This window comes from Electrona antarctica, assembly GCF_951216825.1.
Source record: "Electrona antarctica genome assembly, chromosome: 16".
Taxonomy (NCBI): Eukaryota; Metazoa; Chordata; class Actinopteri; order Myctophiformes; family Myctophidae; genus Electrona; species Electrona antarctica.
In genome coordinates this window covers 39,338,376-39,351,088 of record NC_136797.1, presented here as the reverse complement: position 1 = coordinate 39,351,088, position 12,713 = coordinate 39,338,376, and the positions used below count along the sequence as shown (strand labels likewise).

Genomic DNA, 12,713 nt, shown 5'->3' with positions numbered 1-12,713 from the left:
CTACTGTAATAACTAACTGTACACACCATACTCTAAGGTACACACGTACAGTGACCAGTGTTGCCATGTCCGCTTATTATAAGCGACTTTGGGATTGTTTTTTCTGTGTTTGGCTGTAAATATTGCTAGTTGCGGATTTTGGGGCTTGTTTCTTGCTGTTGCCGTTTAAACCATGCAGTGTTGAATTTTCAAGTCAAGGACCCCCAAATTAATATTGTCTGCGGACTCCCATCTGAAAACATTCATGCCAGGAACCCCCCCAAGATTGGTGTTGGTAAAATGTTTAAAAGATAGGCTATTCCACATAATTTTAAAATTTCTTCCAAGATGATTTTGAAAATAGCAGAGCTATGCGACTGTGAGCTCTAGATTCTAGATCAGCTATTATCAGATAATAGCCTATGTGCACGTTTAATGGTAAAGGGCTTGCTTCTTTTGGGCTGTATTCATAGACCTGGTTGCTTATTTCTCTCTCACAATCTGGCAACACTGACAGACAGTGACCCACTTACGTTAACCACATTACATCACATTACATCACATTACATTACTGGCAGGTTATTTGGTGTAATACTGTACCAGTGGTTCTCAAACTTTTGTGTCTCTATAGGTCACCCCTGTAAATAACCTTTTCACCCAAGCCAAGGCACCCCTGAATTACATTACTTACATTTGTGTCATTGCGGTAAATATGTAAATCAGTACAGTAGCTTATGTGTCACGAGGGAGACTTGAGAATAGTAGTTTCCAGTACGACAGAAAATAACTTCATACTTGACATTTAATCAATCTGATCTGCATCTCAAGGACGTGCTGAAATCAATAATACATCAGTATTCGAATATTAACCTGCAGGACCCATGTATGCTGTAATACACATCATTCACAACAAGAAGAGGTACAGTATGTCACATGTTTGTTTATTAATTTGTGTGTAAATGGTTTTGAGCTGGTGTGTACAGGGTAGTAAGATGATCTATACATTATCTTCACGTCAGAATGACTTCTGATTGGAAGGCTTGTATACATTATTCACGTTTAGTTTTTCTCTCTCTCCAGGACTATACAAAAGGAAAGAAAACGAGTGATAATAGCTACAAAGCCCCTACATTCCCCATGATGTGGGTGTTTGCCTATAACGTTAAGTCTACATAATGCTTAAAGAACATCCAGAACAACTCTATGAGGGTGCATAGCATTCTAATTAAATAGATTTTGTCATATATTTATACATATATTTTCATAAAAACATTTTTTTCTTTTCTTCTTGTGCATGTGCGCAGTTGCATTCCTTAGGATAGAGTAATATGATATTGCGTTTACATTGTCATGTATCCATTCTAAAGGGAGTATACAGGGTGATTCTTCGCAACAGTTTTTTTTTACATTTTACAATGCTCTTTTTTTATACATCTTCGTTGGGTTAAATATCCTTTCGTGTCACGTCGTGTCCACTTTGAAAACGTTTTCGACTCCTCGTTTCAAAATCCTGAACCGCACTCATGCATGCACGCACACACACACACGCGTGCACACACACACACACACACACACACACACACACACACACACACACACACACACACACACACACACACACACACACACACACACACACACACACACACACACACACACACTCTCTGTATTTGTCACAGTACAGAGCTTCGGACAGGTAATAACAGATTGTTCCAACTGGAGCAGTTCACCAATAATAAGCCACACAAATATGCATTTTCTTTATTAATTAAGCAAGCCAAATGTCTGCTCCTGATGGATATATTTTTTTAATCCAAATTATGATCAATTCATGATCAATATTTGACATTTTCTGTGCAGGGAATATACTTATATACTTAACCAGTTCTAACATGGTTACATACTAGTTTCATAATCCAGCTCTCATTGGATTACACAAAGCGTTTATTGCAAAATTGTGCCTAAATAATTTTTAATTGTATTATTTTTGTCAAGGAACAAATTAAATAATAGAAACTGTGGTGGCATGAATTGGGTGTGCTGCTTGAGAGTTTCACTCTTATCAATAATTCCATTTAAGTAAATTAATCCAACTAATCCCTTAATGTTTAATAATAATTATTATATCTGTTGCACTCAAATCTCAGAATAAAAGTGTTGATTACTTCACGTGGAATATATATCACAATATTATCACAATATTATATAAGAATTAAGCACAACAGCATTCATTGCAATACAATGTTTGCAACAATTCATTGCAATGAACTGTGCTTTTGGTTATGGTTCACATTGTTGTCTGTTGAATAGGAACTAATACCGTACTTTCATACCACAGGTGCTAATTGTCCCTGCAGTTCTCCACAAAGCATCCCACTCAACTACTGAGCAGAGTCAGTAGTTAACCTATGGAAGCCCATTGCTGCCACGCAGTGGTGGAAAGTAACTAAGTACATTTACCTAAGTATAGGCTACTATACTACTACAATTTTGAGCTACTTTTACTTTACTGGAGTATTTCAAATTTCCAGTACTTTTACTTCTACTCCACTACACCTCAGAGGCAAATATTGTACTTTTTATACTCCAGTACAATTATTTGGAAACTTTAGTTACTACTTTGTAGATTGTGATTATTATTACAAAACATACATTAACCACTTCAGCCCTATATACAGTTCGGCCATTTGAACATAGACGTACTATTACCTTTTGTACTTTAAGTACATTTTAATGCCAATAGTTTTGTACTTTTACTCAAGTAGGCTACAATTTGAATTTCATACTCATGTACTTGGAATAGAATATTTCTATATTGCAGAATTGATACTTTTACTTAAGTAAAAATGTGAGTACTTTTTCCACCACTGATTATCGCCACGGCTTATAAAAAAAAATAACAAAAAAACATGGGCATGCCATAATAGGTGAACATTCGGCAATAGTAGGTTTACAACAGAGATTGTAGATCATTGTCGGGAAAGATTTGTCGTAGAGGGAAAAATAAGGGGACCAAGCCAAGGTTAGGCCCCTCAAGTCTATAGAGTAGGGTGGGTTTAAGGTTTAACCTCATCTTTCTGCACACAAATGTCAGGTTAGGCCCCTCAAGTCTATAGAGTAGGGTGGGTTTAAGGTTTAACCTCATCTTTCTGCACACAAATGTCAGGTTAGGCCCCTCAAGTCTATAGAGTAGGGTGGGTTTAAGGTTTAACCTCATCTTTCTGCACACAAATGTCAGGTTAGGCCCCTCAAGTCTATAGAGTAGGGTGGGTTTAAGGTTTAACCTCATCTTTCTGCACACAAATGTCAGGTTAGGCCCCTCAAGTTTATAGAGTAGGGTGGGTTTAAGGTTTAACCTCATCTTTCTGCACACAAATGTCAGATATGCAATTGTGAGGAAAAAACAGAATAGAGGCTATATGCGCGTGACATCATCATCATACCCGGAAGTTATGCGGGAACGCCTACTGAGTGGCAAAAAACGACTTTCTGGCCTTGACAGCCCATACATGCAAACAGAAAAGTCCTATCTGATTGTATTAAACGACGTTAAACTCACTTTGCCACACACTTTTGCGCATACACTCTATTGTGATATAATAAAGTGAGAACAAACTCATAACGTTTTCCTCAGCAGCAGAAATGGGCTTCCAGAGAAAACTGCTTCCCTTTTTGGTTGTATATCCACCAGTTTCTCACCACATGAATGCGCACGCACACGCACACACACACACACACACACACACACACACACACACACACACACACACACACACACACACACACACACACACACACTTTATAATGATAACCTTCCTGTCCCCATCCCATTTTTCTGAAGCACTCATGTTGGGTCCCCGTTGCTTTTTAAGAGCAAGGCTCGAAATGAAGTCAATTAAAATAAAATAAATAAAATGAATAAAATAAATAAAAAATAAAAAGGGCAAAGCTTGGATCCCGAAAGAGCAAAACTGAAAACCTGAGTGACGTTAAGAGTGGAAAACATGTGATGATATGTAAATGTGCGAGATCACAGATGAGGCTCTCATGTGCATTTATACAGGGCACGGAACACGTGTGAATGAATCTGTGCCTGAGATGTGCAACTAGGATCATTCATTCATTAATTCATTCATTGTCTTTACTCATTCAGTTACAGTGCATGACTAATATGAGTAATATATACAGTGCTCATGGAATAAATATGGTGTATATATATATATCCAGGAAATGTAATATGCTACTATGACACGATTCATTCATAGTACTGCTGGTGGACAAAAACTACACGACTGCAAACAAGTAACATTCAAATCTGTTTAGAAATGAGAATACTGCTAATTTATTCACCAATATCCAAGTTATAGAAAATATACAATGTATGTTTTCAACTGGATCTCGTTGGCCTGACGTAAGACGTGTAGAGCACCGAAAATCTACAAACAGATCACGGGGCGACGTGTTGTGAGCTTGTAGAATGGTTATATTCAATGTATTATTTTTATGCACACGGGACGGCACCATCATACGACAAATATATAGGTCAGGCTTCATTAGAATGCCCGAATGAATATCTGACCTTGAAACTGACTCGAGAGAAGATGGAAAAAGTGCAGTTGCTGTGTTTTTTTACCCATCAGCAGTGATAGACTCATTCATAGTTGTCAGACAGACAGTGTATGAAAGTGAACATAATCCTGGTTTATATGCTGCTACGTTTATATGCTGAACAACAAAGCCATCTTACTCTGGGCCTTCCTGATCCACTTCCCCTCTGCTACAACAACACGTACGCTCATCATCAGACTGTCTCATCACTATAAAGCCTCATCACCACTTCCACTTCCACGTTTTGGTCAGTCGAATCCAACGTCAAGCGCTCACTGGCAAATAACAGTGGAGTTGCACACTCACAAACGCACGCACGCACGCACGCACGCACGCACGCACGCACGCACGCACGCACGCACGCACACACACGTTTATACATTATGTGTGTGTGTGTGTGTGTGTGTGTGCGTGTGCGTGTGCGTGTGCGTGCGTGCGTGCGTACGTGCGTGCATATGTGTGATTATTGCTGTCGTAGCCTACTGTAGATACCATAAACCAAGTGGTTCCCAAACGTTTCAGGCCGAGACCCAAAAGAGAGATCAGATGTTGGCCCTGAACCCCAAACTAGTGAATATAGCAGTTCTATAAGCGAGCTTGTAGATCGGCTATTTTACACTGAGATCCTGGAGAGCACTAATTCCATCTGTATGGAAGCAGCCGTGGCCAAAAGTGGGGTGGGTAGGACACACCATTCGAATGCCTGACCACCGCCTGCCCCGCCAAGTCCTCTACAGCCAACTGTACAACTCAAAGCGTGCCGCCGTCGGACAAAAGAGGTGCTACAAGGACTATACTAAAGACCTGCTGAAGCATCATCAACCATCAACCAACAACCCCACGCAGCTTGAAACCCTGCCACTTGACCGCTCAGCCTGGCAGGTCACCTGTGCCAGGGCAATCTCACAAATTCATGACAGCAACCAGCAAAGAAGATTCGAGAGACATGCCCAGCGACACCAGAGGGAAGCCGGCATTCCTCCCAACGTCCGGGCTCCCCTGCACCACCTGCGGACGGATCTGCGGCAAACGCATCGGCCTCGACAGCTACATCAAGGCGCATCAGCGGCGACATCGCTGAACCCCCTCCCTGAAGCAAGCGTCGTCATCATCGTACACGATGGACAGTTGGAAGATGTTGTGTGTACTGTGTATGTGTGTGTGCATGCGTGTCGCCACAGTTCACGAGTCTGGGGTCAGTGTTAAGTCTTAACAATCACAGTGCTGTCAATCTGTCTGTCTGTCTTTATGGCAGGGTTCCTGAACCACAACGCTATAGTCCCACCCACTGTGGCGACACCAGATCACCACACAAAGAAGGCCTTCCATACCAAAACCCTGACCCATCTCAGGAACGAGTGAGTGAGGTGCTACAGCCAGCCACTGCACACAGAAGTAGAAAGAGCACACCACCAAGTTTAAAACATTTGATGTTGTCGGCGGTACAGATGGCGATGGAAAGGAGTAGAAAGGATGCACCGATATGGAAATTCATGGACGATACCGATTTAAAATAACAATTCAGCCCGATAGCCGATACAGATATGTGTTTATTTAGTTTTTGTTGTTTTTATATTCCCCTTTTGTGCCAGGGAACAAACACAACTTCAATACAAGAAAGAAATGTTCAGAATCTACAGCTTGGTAGGCTGCAGATAACCAATATCAACGACAGATAAATATCCGCTAATGCCATGAGTTAATTTTGATTTGCCGCTGCCGATATTGACCGATAGCGGCAAATGTCGGCCCAATACAGATATGTGGCCAATACATCGGTGCATCCCTAGAAAGGAGTGTTGAGTTCACTGCATACCAACAAGAGAATTTCTGTTGTGCGACGTGTTCATTCTACACAGTACAAGTGAGCCATTTAGGCTACCAAGAAGTCCAGATCTTGGATTAAACATGCTGAGTGCCAACAAGGTAAAACAACAAAAAAGCACACAATGACCTATCTGCCATCTTAGGACAATAAAAGTGTAGACATTTGTTATAGATTCCATTGGCTGCCACACAATGCTATCGAGCAAACCAACCCCCTTTTCAAGATAAAACATCCTCTGTGTCTGAAAAATCACCCTGGAGAACCCAGGGAGCAAAGATATTCAGTTCGCTCTACCAAACTCAAACAAAAACCGAAGGTGGGACAGGTTCCAAAGAAACAATAGAGGAAAAGCACAATAGCGATCACAAACGAAAGACATCAGCATGCCACACACACACGCACACGCACACACACACACACACACACACACACACACACACACACACACACAAGCAGCTTTCTCATTCCAGCCCTGAGCAGCACGCCATGACATCATCACAGGGGGGCTACGGACAATCATAGGGCGGGGGGCGCCAGAGCCAATAAGCCAGAAGCAAGAAACACATGCGGCAGGTAGGTAGGTAGAGAAGTATACACACACACACACACATACGCACACATACGCACACCGACACACTTCCACGACATAGCATAAGAGTGCATATATCACATAGAGAATAATAGGGAGGAAGGGTCCGGTGACGGTGAACGATGCATCGGTAGGCTCAGCGTAAGCGTATCTGTATACACAGAAATCCATCGAGGGACAATAAAGACTGTTGCTTTTTTTTTTTTTTAGCTGTAGTGTTGTCAGTCGTCACAAACCACTCCGTTTGGGGGCGCGGGGAGTGGGGGGTGGGGGGGGGTTAAGGTCCAAAATGTGGCCCTTGGGACGGGCCCATAACCTTGTACCCCCTTCAGTCTGTAGATAATGACAGTTCAAAGGTCAAATGGCATGCACCGGCAGTCATCATGCGATTACAGTTGACAGGAAGCACTTTTTGTTGCTTTTTTTTTCTTTTTTCTTCTTTGTTTGTTTTTTTCTCACGTTTCTTTTGTTTTAATACAAAAGTTATCATGCCCTAGTCTATAGTTGATTTTTTGTTTTCCTTTAAAAATGTTACAAAACTACAAGTAGAACGCCATTCCTCTTTTTTCCCGCCTCTTCTCATTTGTAGGGGTTCCATGTTCTGTTTGAAGATGATTTTATTTGTAATTTTGTAGTTTGCATTTCTTAGTCTTTGTGTCATCGTCGTCCTCCTTCCGTTCTCTCATTTCTTTCCCCCTCATTTCGCTCTCCGTCCCGGTTGTGTTTTTGCGGAGGATGGTTTGGCAGTGGATATCCGACCCTACAAGATGGAAAGAGTGAGAGACCATTAGGCGACATATCAATCGACAAAACTGTAGTATATATTAATGAATGCCACAGACGAATAACAGTCTAAGTCCACACTATTGATCCATAATGTATAAATGATGGATAAGGGTTCAGGACAACGAGGCCTTTTCGTGGAGGGGTCAGTCTGAAATTTGGACTTAGACTGTTTTTCGTCTGTGGTACTTTTATAGATTAGGTTGACCCACATCTACAACTCCTCTGATGCTTCGTTTACAGATACAAAGCCACTCAATGGAATTAAACACAAGAATGTAAACACAAGAAGATAAATGATAAAAGATAAAAGAAGATAAATGATGAATAGAAAGATAAATAGATAAATAAATAATCAGGACAAATGTTTGCCTTTGAACAAAAACGTCACAGCTTTTAGACTGTTATACCTACAAACACTTGTTCAAACATTATGTACAATAATTCACAATAATTGACATGTACTAGCAATAACAGTGATATGCTGTGATAGCCCAACGCGGGTATGAATGACTTTATTTGAAGCTCAAATTGTGTTCTTTAAAATGTCTTGTGTATTTCCAGATGACTAGTAGTAGCTTTTCAAGACCCACTGTTTGCTTTTTTTGACCGTCAGTTCCTTCATGCTCCCGCGTGGATGAAATCGTATGGCCCATTTGGCCCATTTGACCCATGGGCCAAAACGTCCACTTGCACACAAGATATCTCAAAATCAAACGGGCAGATTGCCATGCAATTTTAGTGCAACATGACGTCTAGGGGCTGCTAGTGTGGATTTACTCTCTTAAGGTCCTTTCTGACGGGGAGTGAGTAGCGTAGTGGTGCGGGAGTTGCTCGCGGGCGTATACACGAAACGAGCATGCACGCAACAATTTTATGGGACTACGCCCGTGAAAATACACTTGCGTAATGAAATCGTCCAAAATAAACGCACGCCTCTCATTGAAAATGAATTACTAGGCGTGTCAGTCGCTCCCCGTCTGAAAAGGCCTTTAGTCTTGTTTCGGTTGATTCATGTGACACGACACACAACACATCTTTGCCAAAGCACAAAATACACTTATATGAGAGTTCTATGTGACAACACTGTCCCAACTGTAACCACTTAAACCCTATGTACTTTGCTGTGAGTCAAATAGAGAAAATAGTACATCCACAAGGTCACTATTTGTTGCTTCACAATGTTGTAGAGCTGCTATTTCTTTCTGAATGTTCACCTCTTTTGGACAAATGTTTGCCTAGAATAGGGACGCTAGAGTTCATGTGGTTAACAAGGTTTAGGAGGTATAAAACGTTAAAGAAAAAGAAAGAAAAATGAGTATCTAGTTGTATAAATGCCATCTGCCATGTCCAGTGGATACAAGCAGAAGCATGCCTGGTGAAGTTGGGTGCTGCACATCCATTCTATTCAGGTCTTGGGACAACAAGAGACCACTAAATCCACCTAGAGTCCTGTGCCCAAGCACTGGGATGCTCAAGTGCTTTGCTACATGTCCCATACCTGGAGGACTGGGCAGTATGTGTTTCAGTGTTTTACTCTCCGCAGACTGGCACGCTTCACTGACTGAGCACCCTTTCTCACCTCCACCCTCACCTGGAGCAAGGAGGTTAGTTAGGGAGGAGGGAAGGAGACAAGACTCTGTCCAGTTAACTGCTGTAGGAATCCTCGACACGCAAGCAGGGCAGGAAACAACCAAAACGTAGAATCATTTGGTTAGTGTGGCTGTTATTAATTTCCTAAGTGTTTAGTCTTCTTGCAACTCGCTATGTTTCTGTGTTTACATGAATATGGCTGAATGCAAATAATGTAAAAATAACTTCTAGGGCTGGGCAATATCAATATTATATCAATATTGTCATATGAGAGTAGATATCACTTGGGAGTTTGGATATCGTAATATTGTGATATGGCAATATAAATGTCAGCAGTGATTTCCGACAGAAGGGTAACTAACCAGCAAGAGTGAAAAGGAAGGTGTACACGGCCAGCTATCTTATCTTATATACAATTGAGAAGGTGTGCCCAGGACAGGAACAAAAGGCACCAGCTACTACGTCACTGACACACTGCAACAGACACACTGCAACACACATTGCAACAACCCACTAAACACACTAACACGTCACAGACTTACCCTCCGCGTCGTTCGTTCCCTATCTCCTCATGTCGCGCCGCACGCCCACACTCACCAACACCCGCCTAAAAATTGTCATTGCACAGCCACTACAGCCGCCTCCCGTCCAGACTCGCACACAATATCAATATCACAAATAAACACAAACACGCCACAAGCACCGACACCCCCGCACTCACACAGGGGCCACTGTTGCCAGGTCTATGCAAACAAGCCCACAAAACAACACGCTCCTCACACACACTACAACACGCTTAAAACTCGCGGACCTGGCAACACTGCATCCTTTTTTCCCATTGCCTACTCTTACTCATTTGTTGCCACGTCTATGAAAACAAGCACACAACAATAACAGCTACACGCAAATGCATGCATCAAGCAGCTGAACTACTACATGGACCCTCCCACGCCACTCACACGCCAACAGCCCCAACACAACGCTTGGTTCCAGCAGCTGCAGCACAACATGTACCAGGTAAACTTGCTCAAAACTACACTTTGCACAGCACATTGCACAATGCAATACACTGCTGTTTCTTTCTCCACAGATACTACAGTATCTTCATCACATAACCTACATTAATTGTGTACACTACACTCACACCCTGTGCTCTACTTAACTCATACTATCTCTCTACACATCACTTCACAGCTCAACACCAGGGCAGCACTCCTCCACAAATGGCCAACACACCTTCATTGGACGTGGCTGAGGCCAGAGGTACTGACTTCTGTTATTCAGATAACCTTACTGCTTGGTACCGAGCATCCTGACACACTGTATAGAGACATCTATCTACATATCTCTGCATAACATGTCGATAACATTTTGTACCTCTGTGTCTACACACACTACTGACATCCATACCCAGTTCAGCGCAGGCGGGAGCAAACATGTGACAGAATGAGACGGACCAGAGGTAAGGCCTCAGATATGTTGCCCTCTGCCTCAATGCATTACGCATATGTGTGTATGTTATACCTACATGTACTGAATATATAGTCACATACACTCCCATCTTAATTTCTCAGCTCAGCATAACCTGGACAAACAGCAGCACATGATGGCTACAACACAGCCAATGGCCACAGCAGAAACCACAGGTAACCAACGCACTACACTCACATCTACACTTTCACCTCAATAACTCTTAATACAACTATCACATTGTCCCACTACACATACACACGGTTCAATTTAATGCCTCCACACATTTCCATTGCCTGCCTCAACAAAAACATCACATTCACATACTGACCACAATCTACTTATTGCATGACTCTCATGAAATTAACTTCACACCATACTTTCCATTTACCTTCACAGGCACTTCCCATCAGCCAGCAAGACGACAATCACAAGTTGCTGCCAAAATTGCAACTTGCACTGCGCAGATTCTCAGCGGCCAACTAACTATCAACCAACTCTCCGACACACCACAGAGTATTGGCCAGCTCAACTGTGTGTGTGACCACTGTCACGCATTCACATTCAAAAACGAGACCTCCAGTATCTGCTGCTTGAATGGAAAGGTTTGCCTACCAGCCTTCCCTAGGCCCCCACAGGCCATCAATGATCTGTGGTTTGACGATACCCCTCAGGCAAAACTGTTTCGGAAACACAGCCGTGTCATCAACAACGCTGTCTGCCTCTCCAGTATTGCGGTCAAAGAGAAAACATTCACACGCTTCACTCCCACTGTCATTTTCCAAGGAAAGGTAATCCAGCGCATCGGGCCACTCCAACCAGAACCTGGTGCTGTTGCTGTGTTTGCCCAACTTTATGTCCTCGACCCAAGTCTGGAAAACACCACCAGATTTGCAAACATGACACTCCCCGCCAGAACATCCACTGCTGACAAGGACACAATGGCGCAGCTGCTGCACACTGTGCAGCAAGTTATTCACCTGCACAATATATTTGTCCAAGATTTCAAGCAAATCCTTGAAACCCCAGAAGAACAACTACAGCGAGGCACTATTGTCATAAGTGCTGCAGCCAGGCCACAGGGAGGACATTCCGGTGTTTACAATGCCCCCTCCAATCTCCAAGAACTTTGCATTGTCACCAACGAACAGGCACATGATCTGGTCATCCACTTACGTGGTGGAGGTCTGAAAATCATATCTGACTGCCATCCCAAAGCCATGCCCCTCCACTTCACCCTCCTCTTCATTGAAGGGACATCTGGCTGGCACTGTGCTCTCAAGCATGTGGGTGATGAAAAAAGGCTCACAGCCCGTGAGTTCTTTGCCTATCACATGAACAGTCGTCACACTGCGAGCGACTACCTTTTCCAGGCAGGCAGACTGTTCCAAGAATGGATCCTCAATGCCTGGATAACATGCGAGAACCAGAGGCTGACTTGGCAGCGCCATAACCAGAAGACATTACGGGCTGACAGCTTCAAACAACTACAACAGGTTGTGGCTGTGCGTAGACGGGAACGGAGTGCTCCATCTCACTCTGTCCACCACAATGAGCAGGAACATGCTGTGGGTAGAGTCATCCTTGCTAGCTCTTTCCATGGCAGTCCACGCTGGTACCACAGCAAGTTCCAGGACGCTATGGCCATAGTCCGCCACATGCGAAAGCCAGACCTTTTCATCACGGTCACCTGCAATCCTCACTGGCCAGAGATCGTAGCTGCCCTCACCCCTGGCCAGACACCCCAAGACCGACCTGACCTGGTGGCCCGGGTATTCAAACTAAAGAAAGATCAGATCATGGATGACCTCATCAAAAGACACATCTTTGGCCTAGCCATTGCCCACCTCTGGGTCATAGAAT

General features: G+C 43.1%; 1 protein-coding gene across 1 annotated transcript in view; it reads right to left on the bottom strand.

Annotated features, from left to right (window-relative positions):
• Positions 1–7,449: 7,449 nt before the first annotated feature.
• Positions 7,450–12,713, bottom strand: part of LOC306939125 (uncharacterized protein) — a gene marked incomplete at its 5' end in the record, with an annotated part of 161,250 nt that continues 155,986 nt past the window's right edge. The window contains one exon of the mRNA XM_079523625.1: positions 7,450–7,764. Within this exon, the coding sequence (XP_079379751.1) occupies positions 7,702–7,764 (63 nt within the window). The 3' untranslated portion in view covers positions 7,450–7,701. The remainder of the gene's footprint in view (positions 7,765–12,713) is intronic.